Source organism: Megalops cyprinoides, chromosome 24 (genome assembly GCF_013368585.1).
Source record: "Megalops cyprinoides isolate fMegCyp1 chromosome 24, fMegCyp1.pri, whole genome shotgun sequence".
Lineage (NCBI taxonomy): Eukaryota > Metazoa > Chordata > Actinopteri > Elopiformes > Megalopidae > Megalops > Megalops cyprinoides.
Window position 1 is genome coordinate 11,762,586 of NC_050606.1, and position 20,283 is coordinate 11,782,868.

A 20,283-nucleotide genomic window follows, 5' to 3' on the forward strand; every position below is an offset into this window, starting at 1 on the left:
AGAACTTTGCGGTGTCCTGTAGCAGTGTACAGAGGAACACCCTCGTCAGTGCTCTGAGCTCTGCTCCCATCTTTCACTTCACACGACCCACCCCGCCCCTCTCAAGCCCTCCCAGGGGCGGTTAGGAAACCGGACTCCCTCCCACTTCCCGCCCCCCTTCACACTTGGAGCCCTTATCCTCTGCAGCTATCTTGCAGAGCTTCTCAGCAAGGGCGAGGAGGGTGACCACAGAACCAGCATTTGTCCACAGACCGGAGCTTTAGGACTCGCCTCAGGACCAAGCACCAGGACTCCTCTACAGACCCGGAGCTTTAATACTCACAAAGGGACCTCTGACCACCCGGGCTCGTCCATAGACTGGAGCTGTTTGTCTTGCCTTAGGGACTGAAACAGCAGGACCTGGAGCAGCAGCGACCATGGGGACAGCCGAAGAGGCAGAGCAGCCCCGCCCCTCAGACATCACCGTGTTCGGGGCAAACTGCACCCTGCACGGGCTCAGCCACATCTTCCTGCCCGGCGGGGTGACCATCCGCCGCCTCCTCTGGGCGGCCGCCTTCACCTCCTCGCTCTCCATCTTCCTCTACCAGGTAGCGGACCGGGTCATCGAGTATTACAAGTACCCCCATGTCACCCTCCTGGACGAGATGGACAGCCCTGTCATGTACTTCCCCGCCATTACCCTCTGCAACTACAACAGCTTCCGAAAGTCGCAGATGCGCCGCAACGACCTCTTCTGGATGGCGCGGATGCTGGGCGTGGAGCAGGCAGACTTTGACGACTACCTGGCTGCTCTCGGCCAGCCCTCGGACGGCGGCAAGTTCTTCCCCAGCAAGACCTTCAACATGCTGGAGTTTGTGCAGCGCACCAGCCACAACATTGAGGAAATGCTTCTGGACTGCAAGTACCGTGGTGTGGACTGTGGGCCAGAGAACTTTACCACCGTGAGTCCCAATCCTGATCCCCCTCTACTCCCGAACCACATAACCCCACTCTTCTACCCTATTCCTCCACCCGACTCACCACACACACAGATGGCACTTTAGAAGGTGAACCAATGGTTGTGACCTTCAAAAGTACGAGCACTCTTGTTCAAAAGCTCATAGAAATATGAACATAAGAGTATGAGTAAAATGGTTGTGATATTAAACTAGTGTTTTTAGAACAGATCCATGAGCTTGCAGGCTTACTAGCTAACACGAGGATGGATTCTTGACAAGTTCTTGATTAGTTACGTTTTCCATACAAATACAAAATTGTGGTGTAAAATGCTCTATGTTGATATTTGGCTATGAGGTATGAGGTATAATTCTCTGACTTTAGGCAAGTTCCCGCAAATATCATATTTCCTATATGATATATTCCTATATTTCCTATATGATAAATATGTCATATGTGTTCTATTGTTTTATTCCTGTTCACTTCAACTTTGAGAGTGGTTTCAGCAAAATTGGATACATACAAATAGTTAAGTGAAGCAATATAAACACTGAATGTTAAGGCATAAATATGTATTAGCGCTGTGTATATGTATTATTTCCCACAGAAGATTTTTTTCTTGACTGAACTCAGTCCCATGAATTGTAGCTGCGTATCTTTCTTTTGGTGCTAAAACGGCTCTTCAAAGCCAGACATCAAAGATGCGTTTATGATCTCAGTTGCTATCTTTAATTTGCCATGATTACTTCGGGCTTCCAACACAAACTAATTTAAAATACATAACGGCACTTAGAGTTGTAATTATGCGTTGACAGTCCGCTGTTAGAGGTGGCACTTTGATTGTTGCTTAGTTTTTGGTTCCCTATTAGTCACCCAGTGCTATTCTTTGTTCTGCAACATTTGCTCATACTTTGTACTCCAATAAACTCACAATCAAAATGAAAGCGTAACCTTTTGTGATGTACAATTGCACATAAATAATAAGCTTCATTGTACATAAAATGCTTTTTTATATCCAGCTATATTTGCAGAAGTGCATAATCAATATCTAATTATTGTCATGATGTACAACACAAAATTCTGAAGATTTGGAGGATTTGATGGTGTTTGCTTTGAGGCTTTATTATAATACTGTTTGTATTGCAACTACATTGAATTATAGTGCCCAAAGCAGCTTTAGAAGTTAAGCCAGTAATTCCACACTGGAAGGGGTTAGCTGCCAAAATTTCCCCTGAATGTGTGTTGTTTTATCTAAGTTCATGGTGCAAGTTATAGACATTATCACTATGATAGCCTTAAATGGATCATAAGGCAGTATGACATACAAGTAATGAGGTTGGCAGCCAACAGTTGCAGCTTGGTGGAGAGACACAGCCCTTTGAGTTTTATTGTAGCTGCCCATGACACTGCATCCACAGTAGCAGTAGAAACAGTGGATCAGGACAGAGAATGGATGTTGAGGAGCTTATGGAACATAAAACTTAAGTTAATCTTCACATTGTAATGCGGTGGTCATGAAAAGTATGCATAATTGATAGTTTCTGTATGTACAGTTTGCTGTCCCGCTGTAGTGCTGTAATAGTTGAAAAAAATAGCAGAAAAAAATAATTTATTGAAGACAAAAGTTAAGGTGCTTTTGATTAAAAAGTAAATAAAGTCCTCTCAGCACTCAGCAAAAAATATGGTGAGTGTGACATTAAAAGTTTGCATTCCTGGACAGAGCTTTGTTGAGTTTCTCTCTGAAATATTACACAGTTTCCTGTTTGCAACAAGCCTACTTAAAAGTAAGTGAATTAAAATAAGGAAATTAAACTAAAATAAATTAAAAAATCAGAAAATGAAACTGAGGAATTAAGGCATTAAATCTGAATAAAATGTTAAATCAGAGAGTGTGGCAGATTTTTTGTGGTACCTTAAGTTCTTTTACACTGTGTACCAATGTTCTCTTGAACAAGTGTCTTCTCTAGGGTGCTAGATTGGTCTCAATAAGCCTTGTGTGTGTATTATAGGAGTTCCTATCTACAAGCTTTTATCAGTGTGATCTATTGCTGCTTGCTGCTGCTGCGTCTTTTCTCAGTTTACCGGTAGTAAGGCATTTTTGTGGCATTGAAAACTTTTCCAAAGGCACTTTATGGAGTAGCCATACGCCTGCTGTCACTTGAATAAATATCATTTGAATACATGCAACAGCTCCACTTCAGTGATGTTGACAAATGACAAGGAAGCACATTAGCACATGTTTATCAGGGAGATAAATGGTAGATAAGTGATAGACGCTGGCACACAGTATCTGCACCCTCACTGTATAAGGAAGTTTGCTTGTATCTTCACTTGCAGGCATTATTTTCATGTCTGTGATGTGACGCCAAGCTGGCTAGCATTTTCCCATTAGTCCTTGTTAGGGGTTTGTTTTCCATGAAGTTTTTGACCAGTTTTAACACTGAGCCAGAAGTGTAATTGGCCAGCATTTCAATATACATTTTGTTCCAAAACATAAACTGTCAGCCTGCCACATGGCCCTGCAGTACCTCAGATGTGACTGCACAGTGTGTGCTATGAGTCAGACACACCGCTGACTATCATAGTAAATTTTGTGTTGGCATTATATTATATTTTCAGCATTTCATAGGTCCCCTTAGTAAATTTAAGTAAGTGTACGCAAATCTGCAATATTTAGCAACACTAGTGTGTACATTTGAATAAACTGGAGTTTTGCTCAAATAGAAGATTTTTGCTAAAGACCTTGAGCTTACCTTCAGGAGTTTGAAATCTGAGACCTATCTGAACTTGCATGATATGTATCTCCAGACCATTTATATCCAATGCTGCCATCTCCATTCAAACATAAGCACATTTACGTGCCAGTGTCTTTTGAAAGTAATATAAAAAGGAGTGGACAGGGTGAAGGAGGGATACCATGAACAGCTGGCACAGGAAGGAAGTGGTGAGTGGGCTTTTTATACTTGAGGTTGGGTCGGCTTTGTTAATTACATAGGGATTGTCTAAATATTCTCCCGACTCTTCATTTGGAACTTCAAGTAATTAAATCTTGTGCCTGTGAATAAGGCCGTCCAAGACAGGCTGAGCAATCTGAGAACAGATCTACAGAATGGATGAAACTCAGGCCTTAAAATGTGCATAATTGGTGTTATTTTTCTCCCTCTGGTTTCTCGAGCTGTAATTGTCCTCTTCGATATTCCCCCCTCGACGGGATGCATCACAGCATGCCTACAGACAGTAGAAGCTGTCCCCTCAGATAGAAAACTGGAAGTATTGTATTTCACTGAAATGGATCATTGATTAATGCAAGACAAGAGCTAAGGGCCGGGGAGGAGAGTTTATCTCACAGTAGACTATCTGAGAGATACGTGACACTTTCCCTCAAATGGCTGAAATTATTCAGAGTGAAATCATAGCAAATTGTCATATCAAATGGATGGCTGGTCTTAACATTTACCCATATTGACACTGCAATTGGGATTTGCAATCTGGCCTGTAGTTATTTTGTACGTGAATATGTGCAGGCTGCTGTTATTTTGCATGACCTTAAATTACATCAGCATTGCCATCACTTTCTTCAGCTCCTTCATCGTTATCGTCTTCTTTTTATGCCCTTTCTTCTTTGGTCTTAGCTGTCGACCAGGCCATGTAGGACTTGGTACAGATATTCTATCCCCTGAGCTGTAGGCTGAGTATTATCATTTAATTGCATACTTTGAACTCATTACATTGTTGGCCATTGGAATAGAGGTCTTCCTGAGCTGAGCCAGACTAGAGTTTTCAGAGCAAGTTCATGAGTCACCTCTCTTTTTTTCATATCTTTGCTGCATTTGATTTGGAACTGCTGGGTTCAACAGCTTTTAAAAGCCATTGGTGTAGCAAATACTGCTTACTGAAGGGAGAGGACTGCCACCAAATGGCTAAATATGGATTTATTTATGTTCATGATGAAATATCTTCATTGCTGCTAGTCTTGTTTAAATGTCTCATTTTGAGCTGGATGATATCTGCAGTACTTGTTTTGCGCTCCACCAAATGTCTTTAGACAATAGTGGTCATACTCTTCCTGAGGAAGAAAACTGTAGGTGTTGGCAACTGTTATATATTATATATAGATATGTGTATGTTTTTCAATGTTGTTAGTATTTGCTTTTTTTTCTTTTGCATGTCTTATATGTTTCTGATGAAACAATGTATTTACCAAATCAGAAGCAAGGGTATGTGTCATGGTCTAAACAGTTGTCATTTCATTTGATGACAGAAGATGATAAGTGATTGTGCATCTTGGAAGCAGGTGTTCCACCATTAGGGGAGCGGTGGTGGGGAGGGTGAAGATAGGTTTGTGCTGCACAGCCGAGGGAGAAAAAACCAGAAGACCAGAGGCTGCCAAGCGGAGAGGCCATGCGGAGGTGTGAAGGCTGATGATGCTCTGAAGGTAGTAAGATGGCATGCCCTTGACTGCCTGGTCAGCTAGGCAGGTAACCAGTGGCTTTAATTTGATGTGAGTGGTGATGGGAAAGCACTGAAGGGAGGCGAAATGTGGGCATATTTCAGGAGACTGAAGACAAGCCTATCAGCAGCATCCTGAATAACCTGAACTGCCAAGACCAGGAGCTGTAGGTAGATTAGGTGGTGAAAAATAGAAACTTTTAATGCTGATTAGGGAAGCCCTGCAGGGCTGGTTCAAGGAAGCAATGCACTCTTTGAAGAAGAATTTATCAGTGATATTAATGCTGATGTTGAGATTTGAAAGGGGAACACTTTTGTATCATCTAGAGATGATCTAGATCTGACAGACCTTGGACAGGTATGAATTTAGCCTGTAGGTGGAGTCGGTCTGTCTTGGGAAGACTGCATCTGAGATGATGGTTTGACAACCAGGTAGAGATCTCAGCTAGGACAAGTGAAAGTAGTTTGGAAGCCTCTGGAAATGAGTTATTATGATTGTATATGTTGTATTGTAGTCAAGTCCAGACAGAGGGTAACCTGTTAGGTTATTATATAATATATATGTTCTGCTAATGTTTCATGTTGTTATTCTGTTGAAAAGGCTACTGGAGTGTAATATGTAAAGAAAACTGTATAAATTGTGACATGCTGTGAGAACTGTGACAAATTCGGACAGCTCCACATTACCATACCTCACAAACCCAAACACCTCTACACCCTAACACCTGCCCTAGACTGTTACCTGACCTGCCATACAATGCTTTATCTACCATACATATGCTAAAATATCTAACCCACCACACCTGGCAAACCTGCCAGTCTGTCCATATAGCAGAATACACGTATAGTCTTATGAAATTCTTTCAGATACAAATATTTGAGCACAAACTTTAGCATTCCAGCTGCAGTTCAGATAATTACTTGTATGACACGCAGGCTTGCTTTTTTGTGTAATTACAGTTTTCCTGGCAGGATCTGTGATTCAGGTTGACTCCCTATGTATATAAAGTCACATGTCATTTAGAATACACACATTTCATTTATTTAGAATTCATAAATGGAGGCAACTAAATAAAAACCTTACCCTAAACTATATTCCTCACATTCAGCTGCTAGGGTTTGTGTAGAAATGTGAACCGTAAGCATGTGGCTATGGTGAATCTCAGTGCAGCATGCCAATGGCCTAATAGTGACTGGTCCCTCTGTCCTTGTAACTAGGTGGTGTCTGTCAGTTTTGAGAAAGGGGGGTGGGGGGTTGTGTTGGATGATTATGGGTAAACCTGAAACCCCCACTGAGCCTCAGTGCAGAAGGACTGGATTAATAATTCATTGCCCCTCCGGAGCCTGCAGTAATTCTCTCCGCTCTGCCGGCCCGCGGTGTCGGGAGACAGGTGGATTTATTTCTGTCTACTGTAAGGAGCAGAGAGCTTGCTGAAGATGTACTTAAAGTGAACCCCTCCTCAGTGGAAATGGTACAGCCCGCACGTTAACGAGGATAGGCGTCGGCCTATGGCATCCGTGAAGAACAAACAAAGGGGGTATTGGGAGATAGATCTTGTGACATCTAGTGAAATCAGGAACATGCACTTCTGTGTCTATCTACGCACAGTGTGAGGATAATGAATACCAGGAAAACTGCTCTCTTGTACTGCAAGCTCTGAGATATTGCACTTACTGTTGGGCATCTGGCACCCTTCTACTGGCAGTGGTAGTTTACAGTCTGCAGGTTTTCTGTTGGCTTTGATGATAATCCCAATGATCAAATACTAGATTGAGTAAAGGTGCAGAGCTTTGAACCTTCCTGTTCTGCCACTGCATCAGCTATTCTTCTCCTGAAGTTATTGTTATTGTGCAACGTATTCATTTGCAAAGCATGTAAAACACCAAAGGTGAGGGAAGAATGCTTTGAAGATGACACCTCTGCAAGTATACCCTCTGTGGCAGTATTGATATTCACTTACACAACCTGAAACATCTTAATGCTACAGCACTCTGTGTCTACTAATCAGAACAGCAGCTGAGTGAAGAATAACAGTGCAGTCTGAAAGGTTTACATTGTTACTTGTATAACTCATTAGAGCCCATTGTTATTCAGAGTACTAGATAAAAACCGTCCCAGATTGAACATTAAGTGTGACAGCTTTACAGCAGAAATGTTCATGGAGAAGGTGATTCAGGGTTGGCTCTTTCCTTGAGGAACATTTGAGCTTGTTCCTTCCTTCCTGATGTTCCATCGCTGCACAAAACACAAAAACTGACTGAGAGAGGCAGATTTTCATAGAGCTGTCCCCCTTTTGGATGTAAATATTAGATTATGTAACTTTAAACTATTTCATCGCTGTTAAAACCCCAGTGCAGTTGTTGCTTTCATTTCTGTTCTGGCACAATGTTTTCTTTGAGTTTTATGCACGCGTTGGTGCACAAGCCGACCTTCCCTAAACTGAAACAGGCAAGGTTGTTATAAACTGCTAATGGCTTCTGTTAGTCAGAGCAAACATGGTGGAAAGGCACTATAATAGCTGTCCAAATTCCCAAAACATGAAAATGAAAACCACAATTAATGGCAGTAAGTGACATTTATATATGTGGCAAAGTATTTGGAGGGATAGCTTGTGAGTGAAACTTTGAAGGTTCAAAGCCCTGCTGTGAACGCCTACTGCAGTACTGAGCAATTACTTTGTGAAACATGGCTGCATAAGAATTACCCCTTGGGATATGTGCACTGATATCTTTGGACGAAAAAAGAGTCAAGTAACGTTTGAGAAAAAAGAGGAAAGCTGCTAAATAAGCGGCTCATGTCTCGAGCTGTCCCGTTCCGGCGTCTTAATTAGACAAGGCCAGGAAGAGAGACGTATTAATGACTGATTGATTCTGTCTGCGCCACACTGTCTGTTTTCATACTTTATCACTTTTAATTGCCCGGCTCTGATTAGGTCCGATCTAAATTGGCATCCCTACTGGGCCCCTGCGCTAAATCAGACGCCGCGGATCCGACTGCAGAGAGAGGGAGAGACGGAGAAAGAGAGAGAGAGAGACAGAGATGGAGAGAGAGACAGAGAGAGAAAGGGAGAGGTAGGGATAGAGGGAGTGCATGGTGGCTCCAGTGATGAGTAGAAAGCAGATGCTCTCGTTAATGAGCTTAATACCAGCAGACGGAAGCCAACTCCTTATACAACAAAGACGGTAAAAAACAAAAAACACACAAGAAGGCTCATTTCAGGAATGCAGAAGGAGTTATTTCCTTGGAGGGGTAAGCAGAAGTGCTCTTCAAACGGCAACAGAAACACAGGGCAGCAGCCTTGAATAGGGGCTTGTCAGGAGGGTGTGATGCATGCTAAAAGCCGCCGCAGCACGGGGAAGTTGGTACAGCCACTGAGAGCGAACAGATGATCCTGGCATCATATCCTCGTCCTGCTGCTCTGTCTGCATCAATTATTAATGGCGGCCCTTTACAAGTGCATTCCCATTTGGGACACCGCTGTTTTACCCTTGAGCAAGGTACTCCATCTCAATCTCTCCCATACCAAAAAAATAATCTAACCATATAAATGGGTTACAGAATACATAAGATGTATTCTCCAAGGTTCTCTCAAGATAAGAGTGTCGCCTATGCAAATAAATAATACGTAATTGTTCTCAATTTTTCACCCAGTTGGCATCTCCCATTGCTCCTGTCTTGTTTGCTCAGGTAAATGCAAATGTCGTGCATATAACGTATTGGAGTCAGTTTGTAACAATCATAAAAAGTCCATTTAAGCTACTTCACTTATAAGGATCAGTTGCTTATAGGAATATCATTGTCAAATGAGGGTCTTATATGAGGAGAGGATTTAAATATGAATGCACTTACAGGGTCAAAAAGTAACCACTGGAGACCAGGAAAAAAGAGCTGTAATATATAAGGTTCAACTGAATCCACGAAGTTCGGAGGGTAGCTGACATCAAGCCAGCCTCTAAATCAATATGGCTAACAGGGGAAAGCATAACTGCAGTATCCCTCATGGCTAATACCACTCAACTGTTGCCATCTCTGACTAACAGTGTTAACAGTCAGGTAACTCCACAGTACAAAGAAGGCAAGTTACTCTCGCCTCGCGAAATGGGCGGCAAGCATTTAGCCACGACTAATGAAGTTCCGCCATTATTGGTTTCACAGTTTTGAATCGCAAACAGTCATTGCGCTCATTTAATTACAGAGGTTAATATTATCTGATAAAGAGATTAACGTTTTAATTAATGAGCTTCGTTCAGAGGGAACATATTAAACTGGTGCATAAACAAGTCTCCTCCGTTTACAACGCACGGGGAAGAGAAAAGCAATGTACTCAAGCTTAGATCTGCTTGATAACAAGGGAATAACACGTTGGGAAGATAAGCCAGAGCAGCCAGAGGCAAAAGCGAAAAGAGAGACATCTTGTTTAAGACTTGTGGTAAATGCGTTTTCACAGGCATAAATCAGCGAATTACCCACTCTCAATGCTATCTCATCTGCAGAGTGCCTGTTTGATGGCGCCACTCCGCAAATGGGGACAGATTTAGGGAGATTAAATGGCCACTCATATTTATACAATCAGCACATTTGATTGTACACAACCAGCAAAACCATCTGAGCACGGACTCTTTATGAAGTCATGTGGAGCGTATGCTCTGAAATGATTGGTGGAGAATGGGGAGCTGCCTTGTTTTAGTTGGTCTCCATTGTTTTAATATCAGAGTGATCCTTTATGGACAGGTAACGTCAATCACGTTGTCATTTTTGCCATATTATCATTAAATCTGTTTTGGTTAACATGGTTACATGACAGCACTTACTGCTGTACGTCCTGTGCAAAACCCCACTGGTTGTGAATATTGCTGTCCAAACTGAGGTCTACAGAAGGCTCAGAATCTGTTCCTTTTGCTCTGGAAAACAGGAAGGCACTGGATTCATTGAGTTGACCAATGAGGAAGCTCTCTGCCCCCTCTCCACTGTCGAATTATAACTGTTGTCTGAGAAGATGATTATGAAACAAAGGGGCTGAATAGAAAAATGAAAGCAATAGCCTCTGAGCTCTGCTGAATCCCTGTGCTAATGATCGACACATAGTGTCCCAGGCCAGGTATGCTACAGTCATCAGTACTATCCTAGGGGATAACTTTCTGTTGTCTGAGTCAGGCCCTGGTAGATGTAATATGCACCTTTTAGGCTGACCACAAACATTTTGATATGGATGGTTTCTGACACTGCCAAAAATCTGAAAATCTGGCTTCAGGTGTGTGCAGAGTTTTAGTGTTGCCAGAAGTCCAGCTGCGTATAAATCACTGTGGGAGTTCTCCCTTCAGTCCAGCTCTGACTGGAATATTCAATGAATTAGTGAGCAAGGACTTAGTGCTGCAGAGTGTTTAATGTGAATGTGAATACTCTTTATGCGGTTGTGCAGTTGCTCACAAGCTCTCCTTATCCAGGACAACATACAATGGTTCATAGGGTTCAAAGGGTTCAACAGCAGTGTCCCAAACTGGCTTTGAACCTGCACATGGACCAGCTGGATTACAAAAATTCATTTCATTTTTATTGTTAATTTATGAAAATAATGTGAAATGTTTAAAAACAGTTTTTCCATGTTGGTAAATTGCAAGTTGTGACAGAGTTGGCTTATGGGATCACTGTGTCACATTCCTTGGGGGGTGCTGCGTACTTAGGAGATTGTAACCATGGATTTTTGTTTTGCCTTCAATGATGTCAGTCGTCCTTTCTCTTAGACTCATAATGACCTTTGATCTTGGGTTACCGTGGCTATTGATCGATAGCTTAAGGTTTCCTCTAATGGTGTCACAGATCTATTTTTGCTCTTTTTTGCCAAGATGAGGATGATTCCGGCCCTTCCCCCAGATCATGTGTCAACTTTCAGGTTAACTGAGAGTCCCTGAGCAGTATCTGTCAGTGAAGGGGACAGAGCCGGAAGCTTGCTGACGAAGAAAATAAAAAAGCCAACATGCAGTTTTGTCCGAATCCACTCTCTGCCATGAGGTGACTTACTGTATGCTTGAAAGACATGCACCAGCATTGTAATATATTATGTACATATTAAGGGAGAGATATTTTAATTATGGCTCTCAAGTGGCTGAGTTGGGAAGGCATACATGCTGTGTGCAAGCTGGCCAGGTTGCCAGGTTTAAAACTGTCTGCCAATAATAACTGGGATCCCCCAGTGGTGGAACAAATTGGCTTTGTTCTACTGGGGACTGGGGTGATTGGGTCGGCCACGGTTTCCTCATCTCACCACTGACAAGCACTCTGTGATTTCATCAGATGCCTGCAAGTTGTTAGACAGTGTTAGTGGAGTAGGGGTTATCCTCCACTCGGTGCCCACTTCACTGCGGTGCTCTAAGTCACTTGCAGTTGGAAAAATAGCCATTGGCTGCACATGAGTGTACTGGAGGATCACATTTGTCTCTCTTCAGGGCTCCAGCATGAGTGTAGAAGTTGTCACAGTAAGACACACCTGAGGTACAGCTAGAGATTCCAAACAGGCTTGCAGTGAGAAGTGGTGTGACAATACAAGAGAGTACAAAACATACCAGCTACAACACAAGCTAAACATAAGTAGGATTCACATCACATGACTAAAGTCAGTCATCTGTAATTTACTCTCCATTGGAGGGAAATGGAAACAGGAACAATGCAACTTGTGCTACTTTAGGACCATACTACTGTTTTTTTTTTTCCCCCCAGGTTTTTACGAATTATACATTTGTGACTTCTACCTGCGACTGCAAACCAAAAATGTGCTTTAAATTCAGAATTGTGAATGTGAGTTAAATTGCCTTTTAGAGCGTGTTAGTAGTTTCCTACTTTGAGACTATTGCCCTGCATGCGATGACGCAGCCCGGTGCTCCCCGCTGGGGCTAATTGAAGGTGCAAAAGGCAGAAGCAGTGATCTTCAGCTGTACAACGCTGGGAACATCGCGCCTGTGAAAGATGCCGCAGGAGGAAGAGGTGCAACGGGAGATGTAATCAGAAAACCTAGAAAACTGAGGGCGGGGTGGCCTCCGTCAGCATGTGAGGGACACCACTGCGTCAAAACCAAAAAAAAAAAAGTCAAAGGCGACAGCTTTAATGGCAGTTTTGTTTTACAGGACCAACGGGGAAGCCCGCATAATAAACCATTAAATCTGTTTTTAATTATTTTCATCAGCGGTTTTTACTAGCAACAAACAATATTACTCCCCAAACCCATTCAATTCATTGCGCTCTATATGAGCTTCTTGTTTTCACATTGTTATGCAATGCGCATAATGTGCAAAGCTGTCGGTGCCAACTAAACTCGCTGCCGAAAGCCAAGTGTCCCACTTTACTTAGTTTGTGTGCAGAGTGAGTAAAAAAAAAGAGTTTTGGCACAAGGTGATGAGATGCCCCAGGGTTTCTTACTTGAGAAGGGAAAATGCAAGAGGCCCTAACAAAATCCGAACCCAGCCAGGTGCTGGCGGTGATGGCGGCTCGATTCAGGTAATGGAAATGTTGAAAAAAGAGAGAAAAACTTGGGTCCATCAAAGTTTGACTGCAGGCTGGTTTATGACGTGGGTTGTGCGCTGCATCCTTGAGCGACAGACCGCTCATGTTTCCCGACGGAACAGGCCCACAGCACGACAAGGAAACGGGACGTTGATTCCAGGGAATGGCAGCTTTGTTGTTTATTGATACGGGCCAAACTGCCTGGGGAAACCTGAGAGGCCGGTCAGAGACATCCGCAGTTCGGATGCAAGCAATTCTTATGTTTCGGCACTCTGCAACCTGGCTGGAAAAATAAACGACTGGGTAAGATAGGCCGGATAGTTTTGACTTAAGGGAAAAAGTCCTTCAGGCTCATTTTTTGTAATTAACAGGTGGGTCAGAATTTTTGATTGAATTCCTGTCTCAGTTCCTGGAGCAGCAATATAAATCAATATTATTACTGTAAACAACCTCCAACACCATAAGGAGGTGGCCACCCGCACAGTACTGAATTAAGCAAGTACACTATAATGGAGAATGTGCATTTCAGTTCTGTTTGAGACTGATCAACTGACACTTAAGCTCTGAGCTGCATTAAGGCATCTACATACTGGTACTTTAACTGCATTCTTATTTTGTGTAATCAGTAAATTGGTTTTAATTACCAACATTACATTTTTCACCGCAGTTGAGTCCCCAGCATTAATTTAAATAGTCTCCAAGGCCACAGGGAGCTGTCCTTTTCCATGGTGCTGAAAAGTACAAACAGGACACAGTGGCTGACAACACTTTAAGATCTGTTTCAACTGATGTTGGATTCACTTGTCAAGTATGTGATTCTATTCAACAGTTCTGTGTGTGAGCTATGCGTGTCAGTTAAGATCCTCTGTGCCTTTAAGAGATACTGTGTGGAGTGTCAAAACACCAGAACAGAAATATTTTTCTATCAAACAGAAACTTAGATAAATACAATATGAGGTTGACTGTGTGAAGCTATTGCATTAACTGTCATTGGTATCACTTGAAATGGACCAAGCCAGTTATCAAAAACCTTACCCTTGCATGTATGCAAGTGCAGCTTTGAGAGACTATTGGTAATAGAATTGACCATATGTCAAATGATGTTACATTTATTTCTTCACTGAAAGATAAACATGACAGAACTATCTACTGAAAGATAATCCAGAAATGTCTGAAAAATACAACTGAAAAACAGGACACCCAAATTGAAAATGTCCCGTTCTGTTGAACAGTGTTTAAATCAGCTGGTAATAAAGAAACAAATCGAGGCAAATACGTTAAGGCAAAAAAAAGATAAGGTGCTCTTTAAACTGAGTTTGCTTTTTTGATTAACAGGCCTGGCAAGGTTTTAACTAAATGGTCCTAGATGTAATCTTTCTCTGCTCAAGAAGCGAAATCTCCAGACAGCCATCTAGAGGCGGTTTGGTGTCACTCCTCTTGTGCTCCACCAGACACAAACATGCCACAAGGTGTCACCCTCAACAAAGGGAGAGGGCAACGGCACAGACATCTGATGGCAGGCAGACTGGATCCAGCGGCGAAAGTACTTAGTAAACGCCTTCAGAGATGATCAGAATCCATTCTGTCATATTCGCTGTTGTATTTACTGAGATTTCCTGAAATCCATATTTGGAACACTTGTGACTGTGTGCTTAGAACATGCAGTTCTAACTGGTAATGAGTTGATCAAAATTAAATTGGGGAAAAAGGTTTCCTGGAGTTTCAGCACATGTTTGTATCTCTGTCTGTCTTTCTCTTTGTGTCTTCCCAGATGCAGTTATTTGATCTGGTGTTCATTCATGGCAAAATCTCCTGGGTTTCTGGTTGTTTTTTTTCCCCCCTCTCAAATTTGCTTTCTGCACATGTTAACCTTAAGTGAATGATTTATCAATAGAATTTCAGCCTAGAGTAGTTCTATTTCATCATGTTTTGCAACTGTGAGAGTATAGAATGAGAACTACTTGCAATGATTACATGAATAATTAAATAAACAGCAAGCACACAATGTGTTAAATCTTCCCAGTTTCATGGGTGTTAGGCGATAGAGAGGAGGCTGGGGGATTTATAGGAAGCTGTCATCTGACTTTACTCATTGAGAAAAAGCATTACTGGAGCTTTGCATACGTAAGCCATATTCAGTACGATTATTCATAAAGCAATGTATCAATCATGCAGAGGACATTGCTTTAGCTGCAGGCGATTTCATGTTTCCTATGACATTGTAAATAACATGTAACTGCAATGCTTTAAAACATGGTTAGAGTGTGGCTGTCGTTAGTATATGGATTGCCATATATTTGCTGCTTTTTCATAACGATGAATTTTCTACAACCATGTTTACAATGAATAACTTAATTCATCCACATTTTTCTAGGTGAGAGGGTTAGCTTAGTCCCTTCAGCCTTAAATGAGTTTACCTCACAAGCAGTTGTATTTCTTAAGGTTTGCTTGGTCTCATTTGCTAGAGAGGTTTTGTCATGCATGATGTACTGATTGCAGATTACAATGGGCTGTATGAAAAAATGGAAATGGTATATGCATAACTACCTGAGCATTTTATTCTAATTGTTTCTGGACAAATGTGAAGGGTAGTCCCCAGGGAAGGTAATGACTGAATGAATGTTAAGAGCATGGTCTGTAAGAGTGATTCTTACATGCATTTTATAGCCAACCAGACACTTTCTGTAGGCATTTTGTTAAGATAAGGTATGAGCAATGTTCTTGGTTGGAACACCCTGGCCGGGGGGTTCATTGGAGCGTTGCTCATTGTGTGCCGTGACAGGGACATTTGCATCACAATTTTTCGTTCCCTTCAAAGTGCCTTTATGAAAAATGGCAAGTCCTCAATTTCAATTTTTTAAATTCAAAGTCAAAGTGATTAGTGCTTCAACTTAAACACATTTAAAATGCATATCTGACTGGAGCTTGAAACTAATATTGATTTTTCAAAGAAATGCCATATTTGAAATTGAACGCCAGAGTAAGTGTTCAGCTGGACATAACAAGCAAACGCAAGGTCATCTTCAAAGGTTGATGTATAAATGTTTGGTATGTCCCTGAATATGCTCTTTGTGTTTACCAAACCACTAGTCAATGCTTGGGTGTAAAGTGATAGTGTGTATGTGTGTGTGTGTGTCCACGTGCATGCATCTGCACATGTCTTTGTGTATTGGCAAATCCTTTGCTTTTTCAGAACCACTGACAGTTTTTTATAACATAATATTTTTGTAATGATTGATTATTATTTTATTATCTGTATTCAGCAACTTGTAGATATACTTAGTTTGTGAACCTTCTGTTTTCATTTCTGTTTTCAAGTCTATAAAATTTAAACTAAACTTTAAACTTAATTTGAGTTGTTTTTTTTTCCCCTCAAGAGAAGGAGAGAAATTACCCATTCACTAGATGTATATGCTCTGTGTGTATGGGAATTTTCTCTTTTAATCCATGTGCTTAAGCTAGCATGCTACAGTGTGTCAAAATTACAATTCTCTAAAGCAATCCCTTATGTTCAGATACCTGGCTTGGCTTCTACAGTATCATCTGACAGAAAATATGCATAACTGCAATAAACCCTGACTGGAACATTGCATGTAATGTTTTATAATTATGAATTCCAGTTAATAATCTGTTCATTTTTTAAAGCCAGCAAGTTGTAAAAGCAGAACAATTTAAACTCTGCAGGGCAGTCTGAAGGGACGTCACTACAGCTTCTTTCCTAACAAGCCAAAGAGCTCAATTAATTAAGTTTAAAGATTTGTTGATTAGATAAAACAAGTACTTAATACTCATTGTTTTTGTTTGGTCAGGCCATTAATCAAAATGACTTTGAGATCTGTCTTTTAGAGGTTGGATTGTATTTCACAAAGATCACAGCAAGAGACTTTTCTACCCGGGGTTTCAGCAGAAAAGATCCTAGTTTCCTTTGCTTTGACTATACTAAGTTGATATTCACTCAGGGCCTGAATTCACCAAGCATCTGAGAATTACTCGTGAGAGTCCTGCTAAAAGTACTTTTAGGAGTCCCACTTCAGAGTAGGCAATGAAGTTTCTGAAGCTACTTACTCTTACTGTCAGCTATGAGTGAGACCGGTTCCCCCAAGTGAAGCGCCACAAATGAACAATCATGATGATATGTTTCAAAAATTGTCCCATATGTTGAGGAAATGCCCAATAAATGCAGTCGTTGAAAGTAGGAGTGTTGCCATAGTGCTGTAGTTGTTAGCGTGATCCAACATAAACATGAATAAATACCAGCAAATTAGCACAGATGGGTTTCATTCTCAATCAGCTTGAACTCAATCACAACAATTATTTGATTTTTTTTTTCTTGCTAATAATCACAATAATTAAAATTTTGTCAATGATATTGTTTCTTTAAGCTTAATGTTGCCTTAGTTCCCAGTTCTCCCATATCTCATATGAGGCAAAATCCCTCATATGCTCATATGAGTCTAGAGGTCACAGATATTGTGCATCAGAATGTATATGGTCACGATGATGCTTGTACTGTAGTATGTGCTGACATCTTGTTGTCTGGGAGATTTATTGATCTAGTAATTCAAAATTGTATGATGCACGTGTTTCCATTGTTGAACTATCCTGAGAAATGTTCTTGTCATACTGACTGTGTTATTTACATGTTTGATTTAATGCATACTGTAAAAAAGATAATGTGAAAGTTTTTGGCATAATATATATTTTGTGCACAAATGTATATTTGCTGGGGCACAGTTGTTATGGTAATAACTATAAAATAATTATTGAGGCTGACTGAACTTCATCTCTGCATCACATGGAACAAATCAGTCTGGGGTCCATTTTTGGCCTTAACAAACAAAATCTGTATTAACAATAACTTATCTTACATTTATATTAATAACACTGTTGCTATCATGAAAATCAGTTGAAAGCTTGACTGTGATTGTAAATGTCCTCTTTCAGAACTGCTACACACATTCTATTATCGGAGTGGTCTAAACGTCAGCCATTCCTTAAAAATAACATCAGGCCTTTAATAGTATAGCTATGATTGTGTCTTTACCAGCAAAATCAGTCAATTTTATGTATATTCCAATACAGGCCTCAATTGTTGCATCATTAACAAATATACCAGCTTTTCGAGATCAGTAACACCTCATTTCTTTACTTAGTTTTCTCATATATAGCTAACTTCACAAAAATAGCTATCATTGGTTAGCTGCCAAATTATGATAGCCAGTAAAAAGCTAATAAAAGCAAATAAAATTAACCAGTAAAAATGTAATGCTGTAGGTTATTTTGCATTGTTCATTTGTGAAAATGTTTAAGTCATGCCAGACAGCTGCTGTGTTGTTGGTTACAGCACCAGCAGGGGAGAAAAGAACATGATATGAGCCATTCATTATACCTGGTTGTTTAAAGCATCCGGTTTCCAACAATCAGGGAAACAGGGAACATTTCAACTCCTAGAAGCTCTGTGTCAGTTATGGTTTGTGTCCCGCATTGTGATAATACATTTGAATGCTTCCTTTCTACAGAAATCCTTTTAGAACCATAATGAATTGAGCTTTAAAGTAATTAAGATATTTCAATATTTTATACTTAAGGATGCTGGTGACTGCTTTCGTTGGGAATTAATTGTGTATGAACAGCTTTTCAGCCTGATGTCACATGTCACATGACGCCATTAGTGCCATGTGCACTTGAAGTCTGACAACTTTGGCCAACCCTTATTTCCATGTTCTGGAAACGGTTGATATTAATCATTGTGCATATTCTCTTTTATTATGTATTGCACCTGGGGTGGTTCAAATATTAATGCTTTTCAAAGGCCAAGCTATTTTAGATGATCTCCAGCTCCTTGCAGGTTACTGACTGACTGAAGCCATACCCAAGTTAGCCAGCCGTGTGATATTCATTCCACTAAAAATCCTTAACATTTACCCAACCGTACAATATCAGACCTAACCAAACAGATGCTGCAGTTTCATGGTAATTTCACGTACAAATCATTTTTCTCCAAAAGCTACCATTCTTTCCCATTCCTCTCATCACCGGGATCTGATTTGATATAATAATGTCAGCAACTCTTGCTCCGGTTGTCTCTCATCTTTTTTCCTCAGCATTGTAAAGTTCAAGCTTTTCTGAATCTTGACAGCCAATGTCACAGAGTACTCTTTTTTTTTTTATCCTCGCCCCAATGTAATTAACGCGCTCTTGTACCAAAGCCCTTTCATGTAAGTCGCTTTCAATAGCGGAACGCCTGGGCCCTGTCACTGGCAGAAACCCCCTCCTGCCGAGCCTCAGCTCGAAAGAGACGGCTCTCCATCAACAGCTTAAACTCGGGTGATAAGGGCGATCAAAACAGCCGGCTCCATAAATGAGCTTCAATTGTTTACAGATTGAAGGGACTCATTCATTTTCGGGAGACAGAATCTTGGCTCGCGTACGGGAGCGCGTCCTAAAAATACGCGCTTGATCCGTCTGTTCCTTTCTCCCTCTCCCTCGGCTGAGTCTGGGGGTAATTGTGTGAATCATTTATCAAGGAATTTATGAAGGATGGTTTAGAGGGAGTTCATGGGGGGGCGGGGGGGGGACGGGGGGGAACGGGGGGGAACGGGGAGAGTATATGTCAGCGCAGGACTCAGTGTATTGCTTTAATAATAGGCCCCTGAGTAATATCTGCCGAGACATGTATAATTGCTGAGGAAGATTCCAGACCACTCTGGTGTCAAACCCGGCTGTCAGATCATTCCCCAGCCTGCGAGGAGAAGAGATGTGTGCAGTATCACGGTGTCAAAAAATTTCTGAGAAGCTCTCTCCCCTTCACTGCTTTGCCACACCTCAGCTGCGCCGCGTGCCCGGACCCGGGCTCACGGCTCCTTAATCTGATACAGAAAAGAGCTGGAGTCGCGGCAGCCGAGGGACGCCGGGGGTCACGACGAGGGAGCTGAGTGACGGGCACGCTTCAGCAACCCCGACGAAGCCGCCCCCCCCCCCCGCCGCGGCCCCATATTGTTTACCGCGCATGCCGCCTCGTTAGAGCCGCGCCACGTGTCTTGTTTGTGTTTGTGCTCTCGGCAGCATGAAGCTTTCCTTTGGTGCCCTGCTTTGTGTTCAGTCGCACGGGCAGCGCAGTGCCTTCCTCTTTTTGTGAGGGATTGTCACGGCACCGACAAGCTCTGGACTGGCATAAACCGGGTAATGTGGAAAAACTTCGAAGGGGGAGACAGGCGAGGATTTTGTTCACCGTTTTGAAATTGCGACAAAGCCCAAAAAATGTGAGTTTTAAACAGGCCACACTTCCTTTGAAGGGCTTTATTAGCTTCAAATAAATCACTCATTATAGCATATGTGGTGAAACTTGCAGAAAAAGCATTCATCTGTCTGCCAGGCTGTTGTTTAATTTAATATCACATTAG

The 20,283-nt window shown here is 41.6% G+C and overlaps 1 protein-coding gene across 1 annotated transcript in view; it reads left to right on the forward strand.

The window, feature by feature from the left end:
• The first annotated feature begins 227 nt into the window (after positions 1-227).
• The window catches only part of asic1c (acid-sensing (proton-gated) ion channel 1c), an 84,410-nt gene continuing 64,354 nt past the window's right edge, over positions 228-20,283 (forward strand). Inside the window, exon 1 of the mRNA XM_036519365.1 lies at positions 228-941. Coding sequence (XP_036375258.1) covers positions 417-941 — 525 coding nt within the window. The 5' untranslated portion in view covers positions 228-416. The remainder of the gene's footprint in view (positions 942-20,283) is intronic.